General features: G+C 34.3%; 5 protein-coding genes across 5 annotated transcripts; 3 read left to right on the forward strand and 2 right to left on the reverse strand.

The window, feature by feature from the left end:
- The first annotated feature begins 11,950 nt into the window (after positions 1-11,950).
- Positions 11,951-14,511, forward strand: LOC116342858. Its single transcript, XM_031770636.1, has 3 exons — positions 11,951-12,244; positions 12,340-12,489; positions 12,565-14,511. The coding sequence occupies exon 3, from the start codon at positions 12,594-12,596 to the stop codon at positions 14,256-14,258; it is 1,665 nt and encodes a 554-aa protein (XP_031626496.1). The 5' UTR covers positions 11,951-12,244; positions 12,340-12,489; positions 12,565-12,593; the 3' UTR covers positions 14,259-14,511.
- A 275-nt stretch (positions 14,512-14,786) lies between these two features.
- Positions 14,787-16,877, forward strand: LOC116342937 (WD repeat-containing protein 46). The gene is made up of 3 exons (XM_031770760.1): positions 14,787-15,152; positions 15,234-16,504; positions 16,570-16,877. The coding sequence occupies exons 1-3, from the start codon at positions 14,861-14,863 to the stop codon at positions 16,807-16,809; spliced, it is 1,803 nt and encodes a 600-aa protein (XP_031626620.1). The 5' UTR covers positions 14,787-14,860; the 3' UTR covers positions 16,810-16,877.
- Positions 16,874-20,193, forward strand: LOC116342936 (mutS protein homolog 5-like). The gene is made up of 7 exons (XM_031770759.1): positions 16,874-17,193; positions 17,273-17,682; positions 17,750-18,428; positions 18,502-18,848; positions 18,928-19,258; positions 19,328-19,661; positions 19,734-20,193. Exons 1-7 carry the CDS (start codon positions 16,962-16,964, stop codon positions 19,900-19,902), a joined length of 2,502 nt encoding a protein of 833 aa, XP_031626619.1. The 5' UTR covers positions 16,874-16,961; the 3' UTR covers positions 19,903-20,193.
- A 7-nt stretch (positions 20,194-20,200) lies between these two features.
- Positions 20,201-21,860, reverse strand: LOC116342938 (phospholipid phosphatase 5). The gene is made up of 5 exons (XM_031770761.1): positions 21,582-21,860; positions 21,383-21,510; positions 21,016-21,269; positions 20,794-20,922; positions 20,201-20,707 (listed from the first exon to the last, which is right to left on the reverse strand). The coding sequence occupies exons 2-5, from the start codon at positions 21,463-21,465 to the stop codon at positions 20,331-20,333; spliced, it is 843 nt and encodes a 280-aa protein (XP_031626621.1). The 5' UTR covers positions 21,466-21,510; positions 21,582-21,860; the 3' UTR covers positions 20,201-20,330.
- A 247-nt stretch (positions 21,861-22,107) lies between these two features.
- LOC116342756 (28S ribosomal protein S33, mitochondrial) lies at positions 22,108-22,739 on the reverse strand. The gene has a single exon (XM_031770482.1). The coding sequence runs from the start codon at positions 22,601-22,603 to the stop codon at positions 22,193-22,195; it is 411 nt and encodes a 136-aa protein (XP_031626342.1). The 5' UTR covers positions 22,604-22,739; the 3' UTR covers positions 22,108-22,192.
- Between the last annotated feature and the right edge of the window lie 20 nt (positions 22,740-22,759).

Consider the following 22,759-nt stretch of genomic DNA (forward strand, 5'->3'; position numbering starts at 1 on the left):
TTTGAAATATTTGTACATTGTACAATTCTAATTTTAATTTTTTTAAAATGAAATGAAATTTTCAGCATAGAAACAGCTTCTGCTGCAAGACCAAAGATGTCGTTTTCGGGGGAGATTCGTGTGACGTTTTCATATAAAACATATAGCGCATTACTCGGTTAGTTTGTGCAATCGTCGGTTGTTTGCCAAACAAGTCTGTTTTTAATATTAATGGAGAAATTGAGAATTCAGTGAGAAAGGTGACTAGTAAAAATAGAATTTCATAGGAAAAACATTGTTGTTGGAATAAAACATTTGTTATGATATAAATGATACAAATGATGCAAATATGATTTAGTACAATTGATCAATCTAAAATCAGTATAAATATAGGGAGTACTTCGGTACAATCTTCATCTTGCCTTTGACTGCTCAAGTATGAAGTAGCAAGATCATTCTTTCTTACAAGTTGTCTCGACTTCGGTTGACCCGCAACTTAAAGAATAGTAGGGAAGTTAATTAAAAGACATGCAAATTTGGAACCAAGTCAGTTAATATGGTCTTTTAATAAGGAAAAATTGTCATAATATTCAGTGATTGTTAAAAGTTAAATAAAACAAAGTTTTATAAATTAAAATAAAATTTTGTGAAGTTATTTAAAGCAGTTAATTAATCTCACTGCCGTAAAAGAGATTATCTTTAAACATTTTGGTCCTTCGAATCGGAAGACCGAACCGATAAAAAGTGAAACTTTCTCTGGACTCAAACTAGTTCTCTTCAAGAACTAGGCGCGAAAGAGATCGTATTAAATAGTGAAAACAGTTGGTTGCCAAAGAACGCCATTTCGAAGTCGTTAGGACCGATGGCTGGGCATTCCGATCGGGAAATAACTTAAACAGAAAAAAGGTTAAAATAGTGAAAACAGTTGGTTGCCAAAGAACTCCATTTCGAAGTCGTTAGGACCGATGGCTGAGCATTCCAATCGAAAAATAATTCACACAGGAAGGTAAAAAGATTTCAAAACCAAGGGCAAGGTAAGAAAGGTGGCCAAGAAGAAAATGGTCAAACCAAACCAGCCAACAAATAAGTTGCAAACAAGTTGGCCACAAATCTGAAATTCAAAAAACAACATATCAAGGAAGAAGTTAATTGATTCATCAAGGCTTTCAACAAGTGGATTGTTCAATGCAGCATGAAATAACTAATCAACCAGGGAGGAAGTCAATTAAATAAGCAATTTTCTCACCATTCGAGAAAAAATGAGATGATAAAATTATTTACCACCTTTCACTCTTAATTAGATTTGCTCGTGTTATTGCTAAGAAAAAATAGTGAAGGAATTGAAAACATCTCGCGAATGGACTTAAGGAGAAGACAGGAAGAACTTACCAACGCCAGAGAAAAGCTGCAAAAAATAAAAGAAGAATTACCAAACAACCAGGAAATCATTGCAACATCAAACAGCTGCAATAGGGTCATCAGGAAGCTCAAACATGAACTATATAGGAGACAATGATGATGGAGTACTTTAATCACAGAATTTAATAATTGTAACCATTTGGTGGGGGCAGGATATTCGGATTCGGACATCCGAAGTAAAAAGAATCTTAAACTAAAATTACTATTAAAAAATCACTATCACTTTCTTCTTAAAGTAAAACTAAAATCACTATTGAAATCACTATCACTTTTCACTTTAATACAAACACTTCAGACACATTCACTCAAATTGTGATGGAGCTTTGTCGACGCGAGTTTTATTGTTGTTGGCCAAGAACACCTATTGTTTATTAAAAAATTGGGAACGCATCGACATTGATTCGAAAACAAAGTAAAACACACTAAATGAACGTTTGTAGAAAATTAAATTTTTGAACTGTTTGTTCGTTGTTCGTCTATTGACTTTTCAGCATTTGAAATTTTTAAAAATAATTTTGCTTTAACTCATTTCAATAATTTGTGGAAAAGTTTTGCATGTGACGGAATTTTTCATTTTTGTCAATTTTTCTTTTTACTATAAATTAAAACAATTCATTAGTCTAGATGAGATCAATAGCGCGGGTTAAGTTAAAATTAGAAGTTCTAAACTATCAAAGTAATCTTTAAATAAATAAATACCAGTGATTTGTTCCATCATATAAATGGGTGTTCGCTTATGCAAATTGAAAATTATTTTAAAGATTTTATTGCTTGGTTTTAAAAATAAAAAATAAATTGTTTTTTTTTTAATCTGTACCATAAAGCTGGCATAACCAATTGTTTGATTTAAACAATGCAAAAGATATGTCAAATATCCAGATATTTTTCAGTACGTACAATTGAACTGCACGGACAGCATTTATACTTTAAGTATCAAAATATGTTTTAGTTCACAAATCAAAGTAAACGTAGTTTTTCAACTTTTGACTCTCAGTTTTGCATATTTTGGAATATCAAATACTGAGTTGGAAGTTCATGACACAATCTAATTAAAAATAATTGATCAACGTTTTTTTTCTCACTTACTCCTCCCAACCTACGCCCATGGTTTTAATAAATTGGTATAATCATTTGGTAATTTATGTAAAACTTCAGTAAGCCGTTATTCTTAGAGAATTGATAGAGAAGGATTGCACGAGGGAAAAGTAAACTCATTGAAATTCCAATCGGCCGTTGAGCTGAATGTAAAGCCCAATGCGGGCCCAATCCTGAGATTGATATATTCGAAAGTAATAAAAGTGTACGCTTATTACCGGCACACAGGTAAGTAGAAAGATAAATTCACATCAGCATATGAACATACCATAGCTTATTGCGAAGCATTTTCTTTGACTCTTTTTTTTTGCTTCACACAGAACTTTGTTAGCGAAATATTGTTTGACAACTTTTGATCTGCCTTCAAATTGATTTACCATGAAATTTGAAATTTATATCTCACAGATGTATTTCGTTTTTGAAAACAATTTGTATTCACACCAGGACATTTACATGATTTTTTTTCTTTTTCATGTTTATTTTGTATTTTGAATTTTTTTTATTCTGATACCTCGAGAGCTTCTTTCTCCCGTTAACTGTTAGTATCATTGCTGTTGGCATTTTAATTTGACATAAATTTTCATGAATCTATTTAAAATTGTTGTGTATGTTGCACTGGATATGAGATTCTTGTGAACATAACTATAAGACTTATTACCATTTGGTTTGCTTTATGGCCTATGCTATAAAAGCAAACATGTAACCTTGAATCATGTTTGCTCATTTTATTCATGTATATGCATCAGCATGGAGTGGTACATCCCATCGCATTCCTCACATTGAATTTTTTCTAAACCGGCTATTCATCAATTCTTCTCGACGGACGAAGAAAATAACCAAAAGCCATTCAAAAAGTAAATGGCCATTTAGTTGGTCCCACATATTTGGCCGACATCACATATCGAATATATCTTATTACAAAACGCATCGACAAAGAAATTAAGTGGATACACGTATTTGGATTGACCTTGAAAACATGAACTAAACGAAAAACTCGTACTTCCCTTCAAAAGATTTTCCGATATGCTTAAATCGAATCCATGTCAAAAAAAAAATCAATATCGAACATTAAAATCCAAGCCCAATCTAATGTAAAGTCATCAATTTCAGAGATATTCAAATATGTAAAATGATTCATCGCTCTGAACATAATTTTAATCTGAAACGTATATTGATTATTGTCTCGTATTAGAAGGAAATTGCCGATAAAAACGGTGTCTGTCAATTGTTGTTCAAATTGGTGTTGAAATGGACCATTAATCATGTCGATGAGATGTAATTTAATTTTAATATATTTCGTCACATTTTACGATGACGGTTGCGTTTATCGGTCTCTTCACTTTAATGCTAAAACAAATCGATTCAATTTGCCAAATGGATTTTTACGTGGATAACGCATAAAGGTCACAAATCGGCATGAATGACATTGAACACTTTGCCACTTTTCATCGAAATTAATCAAATTTTGTGTACGTAATGAACGTTGATCGCAACCAAAGTTCACAAATCTATTGACAATTCCTTGGCAACGTAATCAAACGATTATTATTAATAACGGTTCGGGTGTATCGTGCTTCTGATTTCTGATATACTTTATGCAAAAATCAATTAAAAATGGATAATACAATGCCGTTTAGATAGATGCCTTCAAAGAGCCAAAGGCATTACACATAAACATACAAAAAACAACAATTTTGTTTAACCCCATTTCTACTCAATTTATTCTCTACCTAGTTCTCTACCAAGAGAAGAGAGTATAAGTCAATTGTCTGAAAAAATTGCGATTTTACCAAGAAAAAAAAATGACACAGGTGAATGATTTCTAGCCAAAACCCACAATTTATATGATTATTTCATAAAATAAGTGGAAAAAGTGATTTAAATCAACCACAAATGGTGCACAAACAACACAACAGGTTAAATTATTCGACACAAAAGTAGCTTTGGTTTCATGTTTTATTCATGTATCGTCGCTGATAGATGTTCTGCTGAGAGAATAAAGTCACTTTTTCAATATTTGGATTGGGGCATTGAAAATCCCATAATAAATATCTAATGAAGTGAATAAACTTTGAAACTTCTCCACCTCCTCTGCCAAATATTTTTCGAAGTTGATGGCAAGTTGATATTTTGAAAAGGATTTCCATACGGATTTAATGTTGATTCAACAATTATTTGTCTAATGTTTAGGCTCCTTATAATGGTTTTTGTTTTCTCTTGAGAGCACATCTCCCTATGATGATAAATTGTCGATTCGCGATTTCAAAAGAGAGAAGGTTTTCTTATACCCTGGTATGTTTCCACAGCAAACAAAGTAGAATAGGAAAATAAGTCGGATGAAAAAAGTCGGATTCTATATTCCCTTCGAACAACATTCCAAACCTATAGAATATGTTGACATGATTACTATAACGCTGCGTTAGTGTATACAAAAAAAAACTTTATTAGTCAAAAGTGAAGCTTAAATTGTTGTGTACACGCTTTTTGGTTTCTACTTGCGATAGAAATTGACCAATATTTTAAGTTATTTGCTAATTTTAATCAAATTCATACTTTATGACGATGCACAAATACTCAAACTATTTCGCACAAACATTCGATTATCTCCATAGTTGATTCGAATTTTGCATGTCTTGGATGTGACAATGATTTGCAAATATTATATTTTTTCGAATTAGTTGAGAAATAATTGGGATACCGCACTGAAAGTAGAGAACTGCCAGCAATTGCCATATGAGATTGGTTTAGTGATTTTAATCCTTCGACGTCCATTTGGTTTTTTTGCGGCCATTCGAATTGGACCTTTTTCAAAATAGTTATTTGAAATGTTCTCAAAGAAAAAAGATGGGAAAACAGTTACTGTTGCCGGTTTGAATTGGTCATCGAAGGGTTAGACGTGAACTTTCAGTAAATAAGAATATGTGTAATCACGCCAAATGGATTCACATGCACACCTAATTTTATGTATATTTAGTTTAATTGTAGTGAATGGTGTGAACAACATCGTCTGCGTTAACAAATCGGCATATTATGCCTACAGCAGTAGTGTGCGAAGAAATTTTTTCAGGGGGGGTTGATTTTTCGAAAACTATATATTCTCTAGCAAATCAGACAAATTTTCGTTTTTTTGGAAGTCACTTTTTGAGACGAAAATCCCTAGCAAATCGGAAATTTTTTCACAATTGTAAAGGGGTAATTTAATTAGACACCTCGGACCCGTGGTAAGAATCTATGATAACGCATCGCACATGTAAATAATTGAAAGTTTTGTTTATTTAAGCATATTGTGGTAGTTAGCATTTGAAATTTGAATTCTTAAGCCAAGTTGGTTCAGCCAACACGATGCTTTTGTTTGAAATTGAGTATGTTGTTTCTTTAAAGCAACTTCAAAATATAATGTCAACAATTTTGCCAACGGCAATTGAATTCATGCAATCTGTATAATAATGGATATTATTTTTTGCTGATGTTTTGAGAATATTTTGTAATATATTTGCAATAATGTATGCAATAAAACTGTATGTGGGATAGATCCCAAACGTGACTAAAGATGCCGTTTTTTTAGAGTCGCGACACTTAAGCCGATTCATCCCATTTATTTCTCCCCTTCAACAAAGAAAGTAAAATTAAACCAATTAAATGAATTTTTTCTTTGAAAATGTGACGTCCTCACATGTTTTGAGTTAGACAGTAAGAAAGAGAGTGACGACATGCAAAATATAAAACATTTTTTTCGGAATTCTTTATTAAGTGCTTTCAATTTTATTCTGTGTTTTTTTCTCGCTCGAATTTTATTTATCGTGAATAACAGCGGTGCACTCAAGTTATCAGACTATGGACTGTTCAAACCTTCTGTCGCTGATTGTGAGTCATTCATGAAAACGGCAAGGATACACTTATACATTTTTTCAGTTTCTTGTAGGCGTGTTGAGTGTGGTTTTGTTGTTGTTTTGCGGCTGTGACAACACGAACTCATGTCAAAGCGAGTTGGAGTGCGTTGACTCGGACCGATTTGCATATAAATGCGACCTCCAATCAATTACCGATAAGAGCAAAATTGGCTTAAGATATCTTCAACCATTTTTTACCGTTATTTCTACATTCCATTGAAAACTTTTTCCATCTGTAGAACACATAACTTTTTCGGTAGACTACATTTTCCACTTAAATGCTAATTTTGTCGTATAATCGCCTTTTGTCTTCAGTAGCGAACAACTGTTGGTTGCTCAGTTTGCATACCATCACTTGGTACATTAGCACGCATTCAAGTAATTTACAAATTTTCGAAATAAATTTCACACAACTATAATCGTTGCACTCTCCTTATATTTTCATCTTCTATCACGTACACTAGATAAAGTTTACAATTTATCCGGCTAATTGAATTTTAAATAGTTCACATCAACAAATGTGACTAAAAAACTAGTTTGTTGCAATTCATTGTCATACTAATAACTGGATTTTCAATTAAAACACCGAATTCCATGGCCATTTTCGGTATTGTATGTGTTGTTAGCCTTGATGGAATTCTAAAAAGCTGAAAGATAATTTCGATCCCTGCTGATACAATCATAGATTGGAGAAAATGAACATTTACCTTTTTCATTTCAATTTTCATTTTTAAATTTGTTTACTTGGCACACTCGACAAACGATCTCATCTTTTTGATGTGAAACAAAATTGAATTCATTTGGTTTCCCGATTGTGAGCAAACATGAATTGTGGATTTACATGTAAAATGATACCTCTTGTTTTATTTGCAAGTCGAGCCTTTTTACGCCATATTTCATCTAATTAAATTTATTATAAACACGCACACCACCGCCGTTGTCATGAAGAAGATAAAGTGAAATTATTAAACATAATACTGTCCATGAGAGCACGTGGAAAATGTCGTTGGTCTTATTTAATTTACGCATGGTATTTCGTATTATTTAGGTCTTCATTATTGAATAGGTAAAAATTGTCTGCTACCAAAAAACAGACAACACAATTTCCGCTTTTTACATTCTTTTCCGGAGAGAAACAATTGCCGAATCATCAATGTTGATGTGCAAAGTTTTCATCCGGGAATAACACCGAATTTTTCATAGAAAAAAAAATTAATGTAAACAGTTTTGCAAAACAATTTCATGGTTTTTGCGTTTGAATGTATTCTTTCAATTGTTTTATTGTTATTATTATTTACACAAAAAAAAAACGCATTTTCTCAACCGATAAAATACCAAGATTCGATTAGTGTGCTGATTGACAATTTGTTGATGGAAAAGAAGTCAACCGGGAATTCAATTATATTTTTCAATTTTATTTTCGGGCGGCATCACTACGAATTTCATTTATTTTACTATCTAAGCGAACATTTGTTTCAAAAAACAATGGCTATTTCTAACGTATCTTGATTTTTTTTTTCACATAAATAAATTTATTGTGTGGAAAAAAAAATTAAAATGCGGATAATCATTTGAAACCGTTTTAGAAACGCGTTAAATCAACAATCACTAGATCAAGGGTTCTCACATGAACTTACCACTTGGAATTTATAAATCGCAATCCGTTCTCCTTATCAGGATCATCATAGAGCTTATAAAGGCTTAACTTTTAGTCACCACCATCCAACATTCAAAGGAAATTAAATAATTTTTATTTTCACTTCCGACAATTCAATTCTTCTATTCGTAAATTGAAAATGTATATGTCACAGATTAATAATAATGAATGTCTATTAACTCAATAGACTCACTTGTCAGTATAGTTTTAATAGATTTTGTTCACTTTTACTTCCGTTGGCAATGTACGCTATGCTATGAATGCCAACACGAAATTTGAAATTAGAAAATTCCAACCGAGGGATGATCGAAAAAGGCAAACACTCAGCTCGGCTGCCAAACGTGTTCTGATATGAAAATCGAGTTTGTCACTGATATGTATCCGAAGCAGCCGGGTGCGTAGTCTTGCACAAATGCGCGAATGTTGATGCCCCAACATTATTGTGATTGTAGCATGGAAACACGGAGGAAAGCATGAAATCGAGAGTACTCGCAACGGAAGAATGCCGAAAGAGGTATATACACACGCTCCGACTCGTCAATGTACTTTCTAAATGTACATTCAATGTCACGGTCGTGTATGTTCAATTTTCATTTTATCGTTCGTTTGCAGTCAATGTACACACAGGGTGAAGTTAAAATCATCGCATCGTTTGGATCCTTGTGAACGGCAATTTGGTTGGTAAACTGTTACAGTTAAATCGTTTCCTGTCGATTGAGAGAAGAGAAAATCAACATTTATTCTGTGAAAGATGTGAATTGTATTAGGTTTCGGTGAGAATCAACCATGTTTAAAAACTGTGTTCTTCAATACTAAATTGCATGGAATAATACCAAATCGGATGTACAAAATAGGCTATATAGATAAAGCTATTTGATATTATAGTATATTGGCTATGAAATAAATCGCAAGCAATTACAGTACAGTGCTTGTAGATTTACAAGCTCAATGTAAAGTGTTATGTGTGCTTGAGTCGTATATATGTGTGTATTACCAAATTTATTTGTTTTGTGGAAAAACATATAAAGACAAAAGCATTTTCCCGATAATAATGAGATCGACATTCATTGACTCTCTCTCTCTCTCTGCTTACTTATCCGAAACTTGGTCTTTCTGTGTCAATTTCCCACACATTTCCGTTTTGTTTATCAGTTGTTGTTTCATTTCACTGTCTTCACTGTGTTTTTTTGTTTTCTAACTCTCTCTCTCTCTCTCTCTCTCTCTCGACCCCGGCAAATGTTTACACTTACTCAACCGAAAATAAATTCGTTGAATTGCTTGTTTTTGTTGTCATATATAAATAAGCCCATGTATATCACACACGCACTATGATTGCTTCGAATGCGATAATAGTGGTGTATTAAGCCAATCTGGTGCAAAAATTGTGTGTATTCCATTCCCAAATAATATATCTTATTGCATTGCATAGCATCGTGTCGTAAGCGAGAATTAAATTGACAAAGAGCATTGCTGAGATGTTGGCGAAGCAATGAATTAGTATAAATATGACTTAGAATCTAAGTGTATTAGCATTTTTTACGAATAAGCACGAACAGACGTCTATATGTAGAAATGATTTTTTATGAACTTTCCAGACAATTCACATTAAACAAGACGGCTACACTTGACAAAAAAAATGCCACACTTCATTGTCATCATTCAATTTATTCTTCGATTTATATCGGGTGTGCTTCACTGCAAAGCGCCATTTTCGACTGCAATTTCAGCAAAATATATTTAATATAAGTCGTCGATTTTTTATTCTCTCGACAAAGTCTCTTAACTGATGATCGGTAGTGTTTTTTTCCTCTTCAGAACGGTGTATGGATTTTGTCATCTTAAATAAACAGTGAACTTTTTATATATAATATCGATACCATATCGATGTCAAATTAAATTATGTAACTAAAGACGATCCGCCCACGTATAAACACACAAACAGTCAAACATTGCTGGTTTGAAGTTCATCATATATTTGTAATCAAAATGAGATCAGTACGAATCATAAATTTCACGCCAATCATTTCTATTTTAATATTAATAATAATCTCAATAATTTTCCTCAAGATACATATTTTTCGAATAAATATCTCTGTTTCGATTGCAATTTGTCCGCTATCGCAAGTAGCAACCACCATTGGATTCGTGAATATTTTTTGAAGTCACATACATATATATAGACACAAATGCAAAAAATCCAATCGAATGCCATGTCGTTGGCCATGGAAATAGTAAACGCAGATATATAGTATAAAATAAGAATTGATCGTTGCAATGTCAACATTTTATTGAAATGAAATAACGAACATTTTATTTCATTGTTTGACTGTCTGTGTCTGCGACAAAACCAACAATACAAGTTCTAATTTCATAAATAACCATTACCACATTCGTTTTATGAGTGATATCAAAAAGCAAATTCGAACAAAAATATGCTCTAGCCATTTGGCTAACTGAATTCTTCCGTCTCATTTAGAAAAATATAATAAATAATTTGTTTTATAAAGTTTTCACATAATTTATGTGCCATTTGTGGAAACACACCCCTGAAGAATATGTTTTGTAACTTCTTCTTTGTTGTTTTACCACAATTGTTTCAAAGGAAAAGTGAATTTGATTAACATAACTGGAAAGTGTGTGTCATACGGCCGAACCCGCTTTATTTGTTGAATATACTCAACTGAACATTTTTTTTTCCTATAGGCAATGCTATTTTTATTTTCGCCTAAAAATACATAAAACACCCACATTCAAGGCATAACATGCAACAATTGATGTTCCGTGTCAAATGAAGACGAAAGTTGATTGCCATATGCTCGATGCTTAAGCACGTGTCTTATGAATGAAAATGGCATTTCACACAATCTCGGGTCGGGTGAATTACACAAAGCAAAACTCCAACGCCGAGGAAATCGGCTCATATCGTGACACCGAACCATTTCAAATGGATTTTGTGTTTGGATTTCAAGAAAAAAATCACCGGATTCTTTGTTCAAATATCTCATGGAAATGTGTTCATATCTTGTGTTTTTTTGTTAAAGCATAAAAAAATCTCAAAAAATCAGATTCTAATCGATCAGAGAAGCCCCAGATCTTCGATTCAACTCGCTTTTTAATAAGTTTTCGTAACCTTCTGATTCATATGGGCTCGGATGACGTGTGCATCATTTGTATATTGCATAGAACGAGTGTACAAGAAAATAAGATTTTTAAAAGTAAAAATATATATTGTTCGACACTTTTAAAACATGCGAAAATAAAACGACGAAATTTATCACACGGCAAGCATCAACGGAAGTATTTCACAGGGAAAAAAAATTTCCGTTTTTTTTATTTTGAAGGGTTTAAAGAAATACCTTTTTCGCAACAATGATTATTCTCATCTTCAATTTTGTTCGCCCGGAAATCGATTTCATTTAATATTCATAGCAAGACATCACCTTTAAAATATTTTCATGAATACCGTTACATAAATAAAATATGTGCGACATTGCCAATATGAATGAGTATAGAATTAAACATTAAATTCTTGTTGAATCATCCACACACATCATCGTAAATATAATACTTTAATCATGATACAATGATTTCATTGGAAGTGTATCCTATTCTATCTAATACGATCTAATAATGAAAATCAAATGATTTCATTGTTTGTTTTTGTTTGTTAAATATTCACCCATCTGATAAGGCGAGAGCTATTTGGAGAATTCAACAGTTAATCGATGCAAACCCTTTTTTCCTCACAGCGTTCTTTAAGAACACATGACAGGTTACACAACAATAAGAACCGTATTGTGCAGTTGCCAGCTTACTGTGTAGTTGTTTTGTGTGTAGTCGATGCCGTCACTAATACATTCGAACTATCGCACACCGCTTGCAATTCGCATCTGAATTTCGCCATATTGGCTTTGATCTCCAATCACATTGACACATTTCTCCGTTGTGTATGGAATTCACAGACGATATCATGTTTGTGCGTGTCATTTGATCGCAACAACCATAGAAATAGCCGCATAACGTGCAATCGGAGAGAAACATAATTGTAAAGCAATAGAAATTTGGTGTAATTTCGTTTTGTTTTGTCGAAACTTTTCAAGTAAATGTCCAATCAATCAATATAAATTCATTTGTTAACAACCAAACGTTGGTGAAAAGTGAATATTTAATCGTTTTTAGAAAAAAATAATTAAACACGAAATTTGTAAGTAATGCAGAATATTTTGGTGCATGCGTTTGTTTTCATCTTTTTATTCAAATAATCAAAGTGATATTTTTTCATGTTGTCACTTCAATCAGTTGGTCAATCGAAAAAAAATTAATGTAATTTGGATACGTAAAAGGATTCACATTGGTACAAACATAACCGCAAAATTTGTGGCGTTTGCTGGTCAAACTTTTTCATTTAATACTTTGCGCATGTGAAGCTCAATCGAAGGCATCGCATAGGTAAAAATACATTGATATTCATAGAATCGTTTCCATAGAATTTTAATTACAATTTCTAATAATTTCATCATATAGATTGTGGTCGGTGGAACAAAACGCTCAAAATGTCTCCGTCACCGGCTAAGCAAAGACGGCGTCGCTTATTGCCCAACCGAAAATCGAAAGAATCAGCTACGAACCAGCTACGAGGACCACTGACCCGTAGTCGTGCTAGAGCTCAGCATATCGTCATTGAAAATCTTACAATGGATCAATTGCCTCAACGTCTACGAAAGAAAAATCGCGTTGACAAACTAACAGATCTCAATGATGATTGCCTACTATCAATTCTCGAACACATGAATCCGGTTACATTAACTACGTTCGCTGAAACTTCCGATCGAATGAACGGTTTGGCGCGTTATCATTTTCGCCTGAAGTATAAATGCTTTGATTTTATATCGCTCATTGGCGTTAACAATGAAGTTAACTATGGTATGGCTAAACAATTGTTTAAAATATTTGGTGACCTGATGACATCTCTGAATCTGGCTCGCTATTTATTTGCCAATCAAAACGACAACTTATCGTACGACTTGCTGAACTTGATTAAACATCATTGTTGTAATCTAAAAACACTGAAACTCGAGGATATTTTCATTGAAACGCAAAACATGCAAAAACTGAACGCATTATTTGAGCCGATCGAAACATTGGTGCTTGACAATTGCTCATTCCAACAGCATAATATCGGTTTTGGTAACATGAAACATCTAAAAAAACTCAAAATGTCCGAATTCAATTGCTCATGGAAAAAAACGATTGGACGAAACTTCGAAGAATTGGAACAAATCGAATTTGATTCATGCCATGGACTGTTAAACGAATATTTGGAAACATTCATCAAAGCAAATCAAATGCTAAAAAGTTTGACGGTGACCGAATGTATGTATGTTACGTCGAATGTATTTTCCGCGATCAGCTCACTGAAGCAGCTCGAAGAATTCGAATTTAAATCATCACGACTAGCCGAAAATACAATACAAACTGATTTGATGCACTTGGCAGCTTTGAAAAATCTTAAAGTACTAAATTTGGATTGTATGAAATCATCTGTAGCGCAGCTACTTCAAAATCTCGTCAAAAATTCCATTCAAATCGAACATTTGGAGCTCGCAAATGGTACTATGAACGACGACACATTGGCCAGCATCAACAAGATGAAAACCATTAAAATTCTGAAATTGAACGAAATTGCCGAACTGACTGAAAATCAAGTTGTGGGATTCACAAAAGAATTGAACCAACTTGAACAACTGCACATCAAAACCAATGCTAAAGTGACAAAATATAGTCTTACGGCAATGGTACAGAATGCAGTGCGATTGTCATGCATAAAAATTGATTCACCGGCATTACATCTCGACACGTATACCTATGACATGATGTTGGCTTCGATTCGCAAGCGCGATGAAAATATTAAGCTAGATCTAACAATCTATGGTAATTGTGAACAAATTTTGGTGCCAGAAATTAAACAGCTTAATGACCAAAATGATAGATGGTTTTGCGTGAAGGAATTGGATCGAACACATAATCATGTTTTTCCCAAATGGTCATCAAACGGGCAAGGCAGTGATGACGAGGAAGACGATGAATTTTTTGATGATGATGACGAACTTGCGATACTATTTAGCGAAGACGAAGAAGACTTTGATCCAATTGGATTTGGAGAAGTTCCTAGCGACATGGAAATTAGCGACTCGGATGCCGACGTGGAACTAGATTAAAGCAAACAATGTCAAGATTTTCTACATCATTCATCTACATTAAAGTAATTGATATTCCGTTGAACGATATCAAAGTTAAAAGAAATTTTTTTACAAAGAAACGCAAAATTATTTTTAAAAAAATTTCTATGAAGGAAAAGTACTATTTTTTGTGTTGAACCAAAAAAAGAGAAAAGAAATTATTTGTAAGCGTTATTCATCTTCATATTAATTTAAAACTATTTCAATAAAAGTCTTATTTTGTCTTCTAAAATCAATTGTTTTCTATTTTGTTGATCAGTAATGAAAAATAAAAAGTGTTTGTCAAATTTCATCATTTATCAAGCAAAAACTGAGTCATTTGCAAGAAAAATTGATATTTTATAGGTAAATTATGATAAAATCTAACAATTTTTTCATTTGAATATATTTTTTGTCTAGAAAAGTGTCAATAGCTGTTTTTTTAATGTCAAACCACTGAATTCACTAAACGCACTCATCGCAAAGTTGATTTGACACTTGTGTTTGACAAATACATAAACGAGAACACTATCTGTCAAAGCGCACATGTTTACAACCGTAAATAATTCGACGGCATAAAGTTCATATGAATTGTAGAAAAAATGAATGAAGAAATTGAAAAATTAAAAACGCCAGTAAAAAAACCGGTGCGATATTTCAGCGATGTGAGAAAAGTTGAAAGTGAAGATGTTGAACAAATCCAAGTAAACAATAAAAAGAAAGCGACTTCGTTTAAAGGTGAAGTAATACAGGTACGAGAAAAGGAAAAGTTCTATGCAAAATCAAAATGGAACAATAAACGTCCGGAAAATGTAAAACAATATGGACAAAACAAGCGAAAGAAAAGTTTGGTTAAAATTGAAGTTGATCCATATGCAAAAGACCGGCACTCACGTAAGTAATTTGATTCTCTTTCTTTGTAAAAAAAGAAAAGGAAAAACAATAATATTTACGTACGTTATTCGGTGTTTATAGGTGGCGGTAAATCGAGTGGCGAAGGAATAAAGACGGCACATTTCAAAGAAAAATTTCAACGCAAAGAGGTTTACTATGATTTTGCCAATGAACAAGCCGCCAGAGCTGAAATACTGTTGAACGAAGAAGAAGGTTTTATTGAGCCAGAGGATGGAGTTACCACAGCCGAATATACACAACAAGAAATTGTTGCAAATGTTGATATAACAGCAGCTTCAAAGCATTTCAATTTGAGCTTAGATTTCGGTCCGTATCGCATGCGTTACACGAAAAATGGTCGTCATCTATTGTTGGGCGGTCGAAAAGGTCACGTTGCTGCATTTGATTGGATTACAAAGAAAATGCACTGTGAGTTCAATGTTATGGAAGAAATCACCGATGTCACATGGTTACATGTGGAAACAATGTTTGCCGTCGCACAAAAGAATTGGGTGCATTTTTACGATAATCAAGGAATTGAAGTGCATTGTGTGAAAGCAATGAATCGTATTCGATGCTTGGATTTTCTACCGTATCATTTTTTGATTGTAAGCGGTAGTGATACGGGATTTTTGTCATGGTTGGATGTATCAACGGGTACATTGGTTGCGAATTATCCATCGAAATTGGGTCCGATTCGAATGATGGCTCACAATCCATACAATGGTGTTACGTGTATTGGAGATTCAAAGGGAGTGGTTTCGATGTGGTCACCAACGGTTGCCAAAGAACCACTGGCAAAGATGTTGTGCCATTCAACACCAATGACCGCACTGGCTATCGATCCGAAAGGAACATTTATGGCAACAAGCGGTTTGGATAGACATGTCAAAATCTGGGATGTTCGTACGCTCAAAGGGCCACTTTCAGATTTTGTTCTACGAAATCCAGCAAATCAACTGGCAATTTCACAACGTGGCCTTATTGCATTCGGCATGGGTAATCAATGTGAAATTTATCGTAAACCAAATGCAGTTTCGATTAAAGCACCATATATGCGACATCGCTGTCCAGACACCATCGCAAATATGCAATTCGTTCCATTCGAAGATGTTCTTGGTGTAGGAACTGGTAAAGGTTTCACATCGTTGCTTGTGCCAGGTTCCGGCGAACCCAATTTCGATGCGCTCGAAGCCAATCCATATCAAACTAAATCACAACGTAAAGAGAGCGAAGTACATATGCTGTTGGATAAGATTCCGGCTGAATTGATTAAATTGGATCCAAATGTCATTTCACAAGTCGATGTGCCAACGCTCAACGAAAACATTGAAGCTAAGAAATCATTATTGGTATGTGCAACAAAAAAAGATGATAGAATTTTTATTTTTAACATAAATTTCATTTGTATTTACAGTATCTCAAAGCGCCAACGGTAGATTTCAAGCAACGCAATAAGATGAAAGGAAAAGGTGGTTCAGTGAATGCGTTTAAAGCGAAGAGAATTGTTCGTGACCAAACGAAAAAACAATTCATACAAAGTATCAAAGGGGTTCGGCAGCAACTCATCGACGAACACAAAGTCAAAACAGAAGACGACAACAAGAGTGTCGGTCGTAACGCACTCGATAGATTTAAGGCAAAAAAGAAAAAATAAACAGTTAGCCGATTTGATTTTTTATTTTCGATCGTTCCAAATAAAAATTTATGTAAATAATTAACAAAGTAAGTTGTTTTTTTGTCGGAATATACATACAGTTTTGTGTGAAATATATCGTTATTGAAAAGCTGAATTGAATCGAAACAAAAATGAGTGCGATAAGCGAACAACAACAACAAGAGGAAAATGAACTTGGCACTCCAACCGATGAATTTATTGCCTCGTTCATTTGGTGTGACGGTCACATATCGGTATCGTACTACAATGTGCTGTCATTAGATCTTTTCATCACTTATGAAACTGCGGATTTGCGTCCAGATTTTTGTCATTTGCAAAATCTATTTCGCATAATGCCAAACATGCGAAATGTGGTCGCCAGCGGTAAGGCAATGTATTTTCATCATATTTTCGTGGCAACCACCATCGTCTGAACATTTGTTTTTCTTTTCGCATCGCACAGGACCAGATATATTTTTGACCGCTATTATGAAATTGCTTGGTATGCCGAACAAACTGGATCCAAATCAATATCGTTTGCATCGCTTGAGCACACTGAGCGCAGCAACATTTGTTGTGTACACAAATAATGACAAAACATTGACCGAAAATCGAATACGAATACTTGAAATGTACACACCACGAATGACCACCGAAATGACCAAACAAGAACGGTTCAATTTCATCGAAACAGTTGTTCCGTTGCATCAAAATCTCGTTGTACAATCGCTAGGTAATTTGTTACATTTTTTGGATGCCAATTGGAAACATTTATTTTTGCGAGAAGAAACACGACCCGTCGTATCGGACATCAAAGTCTACAAACTTGATGGTAATGTATTGATTGATGATTCGACGTTTAGCTCATTGCAGGTAAGTTTGTCCCCTGAAAAAAAAAACTTCTCATGTGAGAATTAGTTTTATAAAATTATACATTTAGGTATTTGCACACAAAGATCACCCATCTGCATTCAAAAAAGGTGCAAGCAATACAAGCGATAACGGTCCATCTCTATTCGGTGTAATGAATACTTGCGTGTCCCGATTGGGTAGTAATCAATTGAAAACTTGGTTGTTTCAACCAACAAACGTTGTAGATGAATTGAGCAGACGTCATCGTATGATTGAGTGGTGTCGAAATGAAAAGAATGCCGTTAATTTGACCAAATTTCGAGCTTCATTGAAAAAAGTCTCAAACACTGGCGAACTGTATGCCCGATTGATTCGAACGCGCGGCAAACCAAATGTGTGGAAAGCATTCAAACGCACACTGTACTATGTAAAAGATATCGCCGATATTTGCATTGCATTGGTCAGAATAAAATCACCAGATATAGCTGGGACGGTTATTGAACAGTTTGGTGTATATTCCAATGAAAATGCTGCAGTTTGTGAAATGCTGAAAACCATCAATACAATCGTCGATTTGGATGAATCTACGGCAACCGGAAAGTTTACCGTGAGACCTGGTTTGGACAAAGAGCTCGATGCAAAAAAGGAACAATTTCAAATTGCTCGCGACGAATTACGTGTCTTAATAAAAGACGATGTCTTACATTTGCCTCCAGAAATCAGAGAAATCACTTGCCATTTTGTCGCTGAATTGGGATTTTTAATTGGTAATTTTAAACAACCATTCGAAGTGACTGATTGATTGACTAAACGAAGATTTGTTTCCTCCCTTTTGAATAGCAATTCCATCTAGTGTAGTGGCTACTAGTGGCTTGCAATCACCTCATTCGCTGGAAAATGGTCATTTGAAATTTGTGCATCATTTACGTGACACATTTTATTACTCATCGTTAAAATGTGGGGAAATGAATGAAAAATATGGTCATTTACATGTCGATATACAAGAACGTGAGCAGGTAATTTGTGACCGTTTGATGGAACATGTCTATGAAAAACTCCATGACATACATCGTGCCATCAATTTTTGCGCACAGCTTGATTGTTTGATGGCAATGGCATCATTCTCGTTGACACATGAACTAGTACAACCGGAAATTGTCAGCGATCGCAAAATTCTCGAAATAAAGGTAAGACAATGTATTTTCATCGTATTTTCGTGGCAACCACCATCGTCTGAACATTTGTTTTTCTTTTCGCTTCGCATAGGACGGACGTCATCTCCTGGTTGGCTTACAGCGAAAATGCATTGCAAATGATACGTCTGTTAGTGTTGAGAAAAAGAATCTGATAAACATTCTCATTGCACCGAATGCATCGGGAAAAAGTGTTTATATGAAGACAGTGGCACAAATCATTTATCTTGCTCATGTTGGATCGTATGTGCCAGCTAGCACAGTTACAATTTCAATTGTTGAATCGGTGTACACGCGAATGCATCAAAATGAATCAATGTACCTTGACAAATCAAGTTACTTGATTGAATTGCAGCAAATGAGCAATGTTATCATGAATTCTTCATCCAAGTCATTGATTTTAGGTGCGTATATGTATAGTGTGGTTGTATTTTGCGTGCTTTATGCTTAATAAGACTTTCTTTGAACTTTAGTCGACGAATTGGGTCAAGGAACGACGGAAGCCGATGGAAAATCATTGTTGATTGCTTGCTTACATCATTTGGCCAGACGTGCTGATAAGTGTCCAATTTCATTTGTTACAACACATTACACTGACGTTCACGATTTTATGGCGAATGTGGACTGGGTGTCAATGAAAACATTCGAAATGACACCGGCCGTTCATGGTGGTCTCTTGTCAACATTCAAACTGATCGAAGGCAGATGCATTACACGATACGCAAAAGATTGTACAGTACTAAGACGCTTCTTAAAACCATGTGGAAGTGTTGACAAAAGTACGGATGACAATCAAACGATAAAAAGGTTTGTAAACAAACCGTCCAAGCGATTTGATAGCAGACATCGAAACATAAATTTTTTTTATTGAATTTATAGTGATGGCATTTCCAATGTTGGAGCAGAGACACTGGAAGAAGTTGAAACGATTATTCGTAACAGGAAGATAGAGTGCGCTGCCACAATCATCAATGCATTCATCAAAAGTTCAACAAATCCAGATGAAGGAGCCGATTACGTGAAGATTTTTAACAGCTTCAAAATTTAATACTCATCGTCGCACAATACATTTTTCTTAAAGTAAACACATTTTTTTATTCAGTTGCAAATGCCATTGCCATAGTTTACAAAAATAACATGATTTTCTTAAGCTTAATACATACATTCTTATTTATCACCCATTCACTGAGAAAATTGATTTATCTGTGCAAGAAGTAAAAATTTTGTGCTTTATAGCCTCGTTCATACAATGTCATTAAAGACAACATTTTCACAATAATGAAAACAACATTTTGTAAAAAAAAAAATTAAAACAAAAATTGTGCTGCACAAGCAAATAAAGGTGGTTTTTGAAAAGTCAAATGCTTATTTGAGAATGACTCAAGAAAATGTCACTTATTACTAATATGGAATATTAAATAGATTAAATAAACTTGAATGTAGTGTAATTGAATATATGCGATTGGAATTTGAGATTCAAATCCATTTTGTGTCCTTTCCTTCGTCGAGAAATCGATCTGTTTCGGGTAGTGCGGAAGTCATTTGATTGGTAAACTCATTTATATCACGTACTTTAATGTCGGCATATGATCGGTGTGACATTTTTGAATCCAATGCCGGAAAATATTGACGATAGCAAAGATATGCGATAACAATTCCAATCAACGAACCAATTGTTACGTCTTGCCAATGATGATGATAATCACAAGTTCGGCTCACTGCAACCAACATTGCAAAAAAGAGCGGCAACATTGATATGAGCAGACGCCACGATTGACCGCGTCCACGTTCGCCGAATACGTGCAATTTTCCCATCAGATATAACGCAATGAAACACATGCTCACAAATGAAACTGCATAGAAAAATATTTGAAAAGAAAATCATGAATGAATAATAATTTCGAAGTGGTTTTTCTTATAAGTTCACGTTCACACTTACATGATGAATGGCCACTCGGGAAACTTTTGCGACCTTCGGCAACAACCGCCTCGTCGCCTGTACACTCCATATCAACATTTATCTCTCCGTTGGGAAAACATCGCCAAAAGAAGTCAGGCCGCGGTCTCCCTGTGTACATCAAATATATGTTTGGTTTAGATTAGATATTCAGAAGTGAAGTGAAAACAGTATGAAAAACGAAAACCAAGAAATATTTCTTACCAACACACAATTTCAAAACATTGGTGATTATGCCATTCAGTCCGAGTGCCAGCGACAGCGATAAATTTGCTTGTAAAAATTCGACTTTATTTTTCGTTGCGAGAAAATGAATTAGGAATATACTGCAGGGAATACCAAATACAAATGGCCAAAGAATCGAAGTTGGTACGAAACTGTCGGTGCGTGGATTGCGATACAGCCATATTTCATCGGTGTGAATTTTTCGTTTGAATGGCGAACCTTTTTCCAGTAAGCTGTTTTTGTTGAGAGAAAGAAAAAAGAGAATAAGTTTGGGAAAAATCAATGTTGGTTGACTTTCAAACACGAAAATGTCATAGCAACGCGAATGAATAAGAAAACCACTTACAAAAATGCAATTGCCATGGCAATACGAATGAGAATTTCCAGCCACGTATTAACGTATGCTAATGTTTTTCTGTTTCGTGGCATTGTATTTTAGTTTGGATGTACAAGAAAAACTTTCAATCCAATTCACTGTCGAATATATAACTGGCACTGAATGAACAATTCGAATACAATTTTTTTATATTAGAAACATCTCGTACCTTTAACGAGGTCGCATTCAACTAAGTGATAAGTTGACACATTATATAGAAATTTAGTTGTCGATGCGAAAAAATACACCAATGATCAAATGGCACTGAATAAAGTGAACACACACAAAAAGCAAGGCACACAATGTGTGTTATTTTATTTACAATTTACGATCGAATTCACATGCATCCGAATTGGAAACATATTAAATTTCAATTTTACGGAACTTAAACTCTTATCTCTTGAATGCAGAGAGAGAACTTACAGTCCAACGCTGCACGCTCTATTGAACAATAAATAAAACACTAACATCACCGAGCTACGATTGTCATATGGTTATGTGTAAACACGAACATTTTTGCGCATGTGTGCAACGCATTTACTATCTAACAATCAGCTAGACTATGTGGGAAAAATAATTTTTCATCAAGTTTCGCTGTAAATACATTACGTTTTTGAATGACAAGAATGGCCAATGCAAGGAAATATTTTATCCCTGTAAAAATTCAATTTCAGAGAGAGAGAAAGAGAAACATCTGTTTTCATACTTTAATTGATTTTATTTAATCAAATTTGAAATTTCTATGTGTCAAGCAACGATTCAATATCGACTATATAAGTTTTAAGCATTTTTTGCAGCCGCTTCGGCCTCTTCTGCAAGTTTTTGTTGTTTCTTCTTCCATCGTTTGCCTTCTTCTTTGGTTTTACGCGGTGGTGGACCCTTTCCTCTGAGTGCTTTCAAACGTTTTGATTCTTCTCGGAAATCGGCATGCTCATCACGGAATAAACCATATTCACGGAGACGTAACATCATTTGACCCATTTCAATGTGCCGTGGATAGTAGTTAATCACATTATCGCGTAGATACAGCGGCTCTTCACGGAACATTTGTACAACTTTCATACTTTGGCTGGTCGTTGGTCTGGTTACTTCGCCGAAAATTCGATTCGATAAATGCTTCATGCGACGACCATATTCGCTGTTTGCGTTCACAAGTTTTGCATACTTTGTCACATTTACAAACTTCGACATTTCGAGTAGAATTCTTGACAAATCACACGGAATTTTAATTTATATTTCGTAAAATCAATGAAAATGATTCAAAATGAACAATATTCCATAGATATGGTTATGTTTCACGTTTTCTGTATGTTCACCAATACTAATGCAGTCGAAACGTCAACATTG

Source organism: Contarinia nasturtii, unplaced genomic scaffold (assembly GCF_009176525.2).
Source record: "Contarinia nasturtii isolate CC-2019 unplaced genomic scaffold, AAFC_CNas_1.1 Cnas_scaffold_928, whole genome shotgun sequence".
NCBI lineage: Eukaryota > Metazoa > Arthropoda > Insecta > Diptera > Cecidomyiidae > Contarinia > Contarinia nasturtii.

Excerpts from the sequence above, each read along its gene's own strand:
- LOC116342858 (XM_031770636.1), top strand. The coding sequence starts at position 12,594 with ATGTCTCCGTCACCGGCTAAGCAAAGACGGCGTCGCTTATTGCCCAAC.
- LOC116342937 (XM_031770760.1), top strand. The coding sequence starts at position 14,861 with ATGAATGAAGAAATTGAAAAATTAAAAACGCCAGTAAAAAAACCGGTG. Across the intron at positions 15,153-15,233 it reads TGCAAAAGACCGGCACTCAC|GTGGCGGTAAATCGAGTGGC; the intron begins GTAAGTAATTTG and ends CGGTGTTTATAG. Across the intron at positions 16,505-16,569 it reads AAGCTAAGAAATCATTATTG|TATCTCAAAGCGCCAACGGT; the intron begins GTATGTGCAACA and ends TTGTATTTACAG.
- LOC116342936 (XM_031770759.1), top strand. The coding sequence starts at position 16,962 with ATGAGTGCGATAAGCGAACAACAACAACAAGAGGAAAATGAACTTGGC. Across the intron at positions 17,683-17,749 it reads CGACGTTTAGCTCATTGCAG|GTATTTGCACACAAAGATCA; the intron begins GTAAGTTTGTCC and ends TTATACATTTAG. Across the intron at positions 19,662-19,733 it reads GACAATCAAACGATAAAAAG|TGATGGCATTTCCAATGTTG; the intron begins GTTTGTAAACAA and ends TTGAATTTATAG.
- LOC116342938 (XM_031770761.1), bottom strand. The coding sequence starts at position 21,465 with ATGCCACGAAACAGAAAAACATTAGCATACGTTAATACGTGGCTGGAA. Across the intron at positions 21,270-21,382 it reads GCCATGGCAATTGCATTTTT|CTTACTGGAAAAAGGTTCGC; the intron begins GTAAGTGGTTTT and ends CAACAAAAACAG. Across the intron at positions 20,923-21,015 it reads TGTTTTGAAATTGTGTGTTG|GGAGACCGCGGCCTGACTTC; the intron begins GTAAGAAATATT and ends TGATGTACACAG.
- LOC116342756 (XM_031770482.1), bottom strand. The coding sequence starts at position 22,603 with ATGTCGAAGTTTGTAAATGTGACAAAGTATGCAAAACTTGTGAACGCA.